Source organism: Alligator sinensis, unplaced genomic scaffold (genome assembly GCF_000455745.1).
Source record: "Alligator sinensis unplaced genomic scaffold, ASM45574v1 scaffold1332_1, whole genome shotgun sequence".
Classification (NCBI taxonomy): domain Eukaryota; kingdom Metazoa; phylum Chordata; order Crocodylia; family Alligatoridae; genus Alligator; species Alligator sinensis.
Genome location: NW_005842965.1, coordinates 135,318 through 139,966, shown reverse-complemented (window position 1 = coordinate 139,966; position 4,649 = coordinate 135,318). Strand labels below are relative to the sequence as shown.

The window sequence follows — 4,649 nt, the reverse complement described above, 5'->3', positions numbered from 1 at the left end:
AACTGCGGTCTGACCAGTGCCCGATAGAGGGGAAGTATCACCTCCTTGGACCTATTCGTCATGCATCTGCTGATGCACGATAAAGTACCATTAGCTTTTCTGATGGCTTCGTCACATTGCCGACTCATGTTCATCTTGGAGTCCACTAGGACTCCAAGAACCCTTTCCACTTCCGTGCCCCCCAGCAGGTCATTTCCTAGGCAGTAGGTATGCTGGACATTTTTGCTCCCTAGGTGCAGCACTTTGCATTTCTCCTTGTTGAACTGCATTCTGTTGTTTTCTGCCCACTTGTCCAACCTGTCCAGGTCTGCTTGCAGCTGTTCCCTGCCCTCCGGCGTGTCCACTTCTCCCCACAGCTTTGTGTCATCTGCAAACTTGGACAGAGTACACTGCACTCCCTCGTCCAAGTCGCTGATGAAGACATTAAAGAGAATCGGTCCAAGGACCGAGCCCTGCGGGACCCCACTGCCCACACCCTTCCAGGTCGAAGCCGACCCATCCACCACGACTCTCTGGGTGCGACCCTTGCTGGGATCCCGTGACCCCTGCTGATTTCCTGCCCCTGGGACAAGGGGGCTGGACTCGATGATCCTCTGGGGTCCCTTCCAGCCCGAATGTCTGTGAAATCTATGAAAAAGAGATAGTATCAAAGCGGCAAGAAATGACAGAGAAGATTGGAAATGACACAAAAGCAGAGACATCTGAATAAGGGGCCCATCTATGCATGTGCTTTAATGTGCATTAGCCTATTTTAATGTACATTAAAGCATCACTTAAAAAAGGGCTATTTAGTTAATGTGTATTAAAATAGGCTAATGCGCATTAAGCATCACTTAAAAATCGTGCTATTTCATTCATGCATATAAAGACAGGCTAACGTGCATTTTATTAGTACCACACAATGGAGGGACTAGATTTAATGTGCATTAGCTAAAGCACGTTAATGCACATGTAGACGTGACCAAGGGAACCAAACAAGAACTGAGCCAGTAAGGATTGAGAATGAAGAGAAACTGAGAAGATCACTTAAGGCATTTTTACATGTGCTCGGGGATGTGGCACGGGGTGCTTTAATTAGTGAGCCACTCTAATTAAAAGCACCCGTGTGCCTCATGTATGAGCATCCCTGTGCATCCCCGCGCTGAAAAAATGGCAGTGGGGCGCTTTGAGCTAAAGCTCATCAAACATGTTTTATTTCAAAGTGCTCCACTGCCATTTTTTCAGCACGGGGACACTGATACGCGGGACGCTGATGCATAGGCGGCAGAAGGCCGGGGCTGATGAGACTCAGCCCCCCCAGAGTGCCAGCCTGCAAGGGGCTGCAGGGAGTGAGAGGAGGGTGGTCCGAGGCAAGGGGCACCACGGGCATGTGCGCGGGCACACATGCACATGGCAGCCAGGCAGCGCGGTGGAGAGTACCTCCCTGCAGGCAAGTCTATGTGTGGGGGGCATAGGTGATGTTGGGGGGAGGCAGACTGAGGCGGTGGCGACTCGCACCATGGCCCCGTGGTGAGGGATGGAGTGAGGCAGGGTTGGGGGTGCTGCCTAGCTCGGTTGGTGCCTAAGGCCAGGGCAGCAGTGTGTGACCAGGGGCCCAGCTGGGCAGGGGGATGGAGCCACGGGCAGCTCATCAGGTGGGGGGAGCCCAGCGAGGGGGGGGTTTCCCGCTGCCCCGCTCACTCCCGGGGAGGGGGTCAGTGGCCCTAGGCAAGGCTTCGGGAGGGCATGGGGGCAAGCCCCCACCCTTACTCCTCCCACTGCTGGCAGCATGGGGACGGCAGTGGGGACAGCCAAAAGGGCCAGGGGGAGCTCTGATTTTCTATGATGAAAAAACCAAAATATATAGGGAATTAGAATGTATATTGTACTGACTGAGGCACTGGTAGGCTTCCAAATTGCTTTAAACTCATAAACATATCAATAAAACATGGTATTCAACTGATACCTATCTATATAGTGGAGTCTCACTTCAATCATGGAAACAAAGTGGATTTTTAACTTTTACAATCTTTTCTCCAATGCCTGATGAAGGGTGTTGCATGCCAGCACCCAAAGCATTCAGCAGCACCTTGAACAGCACCAGGCCCAGGACAGACCCCTGTGGGACTCCGCTCAAAACCGCCTACCATTCTGCCATGCACCCGTTAATAAATTACCATTTGCACACGCTCAGCCACCCCAAATAATTTTTTCTCCCTCTGCCTATGCACGGGAGGCTGCCGGAGCGCATCCATTTCCATGCTCCGGCAGACTTGATTAATCCCCCAGGTCGATTAACTGAGTCTGCTCCATGCACCCGCCATGCTCCCCCCCAGCCCTGTGGAAATACAGACAAACTCAGGAATGAGCTTGTGCAGGAAGGGGAAAGGGAGGGGGAAGGCAATAATGCCCGGGTCAAGCGGGGGCCGTGCAAGCAGCGTCTCCATGAAAACCAGGCGTGGACACCCCCTTCCACGGGCTCTGCCAGGCAGATGGGGCTGTGGGGGTCTCATGCAGACCCCACCCAGCCGCCTGCTCCCACCAGTTCCCCTGAGGGGACCTGGAGCCGGACAAAATCCCTTGGCAGCTGGATCCGGCCCCTGAGCCGCATTTTGCCCACCCCCTGCCTCAGGCCCTGCCCCGGTCCCAGCCTCCAGCCCTCCCCGAGCCCCGGGCAGGGGCCTACACGTGGGGTCCAGCTCCTGGCTGCCTTGCACCTGGTCAGCTACCCACAGGTGGCTGCTCATCGCGCCGGGTGGGCAGAAGGCACCTGGACACCTGGGCTCCCCTGTGTGTCTAGAATGGCAGTGGACACCTGGACGCCTGGGCTCGCTCCCAGTTCTGGGCCCACGGCCTAACTGCCCCGCTCCCAGTGGCCCATTCCTGATGAAGAAGCAGGATCAGGCCGCCTGGGCAGGTCTCTGTTTGACCCACGAAGCCTGCCAAGTAACACCCCCTCTGAAGCCTGCACGTTGCAGATAAGAAATATCCAGTTTTCCCCATGGACCGTAACCTTTGTCAAACATGCAGAACAGCGTCAGAAACTCCCATGGAGAGAAATCTGAATTTTTTAAACACATCACAACAAGCACGGGACTGAATTCGAGGGCGGGGGGACGGCACTTCAGGATTTGACTCCTTGGGTCAAGTTTAAAACATGTTAAAAATTACATGATGGTTTTTCTTCGTTGGTTTTTAATATGAGGAAGTGACGTGTTGGGGGACTGGGCAGCAGCAGGGGTGGACAGCGGCACTGGTGCGCATCAGGCAGCAGCACAGGTTGGGAATCGGGTGGGGGGCAGGTGACTGGGGGGCTTGTAGCGGGTTGTGGATCAGGGGACAGGTGTCAGGATGCAAGCATGGGGGCAAGTGTGGGGGGAGCAAAGGGCAGCGGTCAGGGTACGTGCCTGCCCCCTCCACGGTGGAAGACAGATTTAGGACAGCCCTCCAATAATCTGATTCTATACATGGAAAATTACGGCAGATTCTAGAATTACAGATTGTTCTAATTGTCCACGTATGGAATCTACCCATCTGGGGTGGTCGGCCTCCGTTCAGACTCATTGTGGAGTCAGGAGATACAGCACAGATTGCAAAACCAAATTATCCTTGTCGAGGGGCAGCAGGGGAGATCATGCTCAGGGGCAACCAGCACGGGTTCGTTCGAGGCAGGTCCTGTCAGACCAACCTGGTGCCTTCTACGACCAGGGCACAAAACCCTTGGACGCGGGTGTCGCGGTGGACGTAGTCTTTCTGGACTTCAGGAAGGCCTTCGACACCGTCTCTCACCCCATCCTCGTTAAAAAACCAGGGGACTGTGGCGTCGACACCTACACGGTGAGATGGGTCACCAGTTGGCTGGAGGGCCGCACCCAGAGAGTGGTGGTCTCCGGGTCTTATTCGACCTGGAGGGATGCAGGCAGATTCCTTTTGGCCCCATCCTCCCATTTGTCCAAGGCTGTCTGACTCCAAGCCCTCACCTAGTCCCGCCCTGTTCAGGCTGGACGAGATGTGACGCCCGAGGTCCCTTGCAGCCCTCGCTGTCACGGAAGGAGAAAGCGAAGCTGCAGGTGCGTCTGCGGGGCACAACCTCCTGGGCAGCACCACGGAGATGCTGCGCCGCCCCTCTCAGCCTGGCTGCCTGGCCCCAACGGCAAGGCAGGCGCCTGCCCGATCGTGCGGGCCCCGCTTGGCCCAGGAGCCGCCGAGGGAAGGAGCTCGTCCGTCAGTCCGTCCATCGGGGTGCGGCCAGGGGTGACGAGCTGGGAGCAGGCACGGAGCGCACGGCAGGCCCCCCCGGTTTGTGGCGTGTCCAGGACAGGCCGGGTGAGGGGAGCGGGACGGCTCTCGCACCGTAGGGCGCTCTTCACCCCACCCCGCGCGCCAGGCTGCAGTGCGGTTGTCCGTGTGGGGGCCCCTGCCACCCCCCTGGGCTGTCTTCCTTCCTCCCAGCTTGGCGTGGCTCTTCCTCAGGGCTGGCATCGCCCCACACCATCTGTCCCGGGGGGCGAGGGAGGCAGGGACAGGCGCTGACGCAGGGGGGTCCTGGCCCCGGCCCCCATGTCCTTTGCACCTTCATTACCGCCCCCCGCAGGCCCGGGCTCGGCTGCTCCGCCGGGGCATCCCCGCCAGGGGCCGCCGCCCGCTGCGCCCGCTCCCACTGGCCCGGC

General features: G+C 57.5%; 1 protein-coding gene across 1 annotated transcript in view; it reads left to right on the top strand.

Moving 5' to 3' along the window:
- LOC102388054 (probable hydrolase PNKD) overlaps positions 1–4,649 on the top strand; it is a 12,042-nt gene that overhangs the window by 1,721 nt on the left and 5,672 nt on the right. Inside the window, exon 2 of the mRNA XM_025192739.1 lies at positions 4,242–4,305. Within this exon, the coding sequence (XP_025048524.1) occupies positions 4,242–4,305 (64 nt within the window). The remainder of the gene's footprint in view (positions 1–4,241; positions 4,306–4,649) is intronic.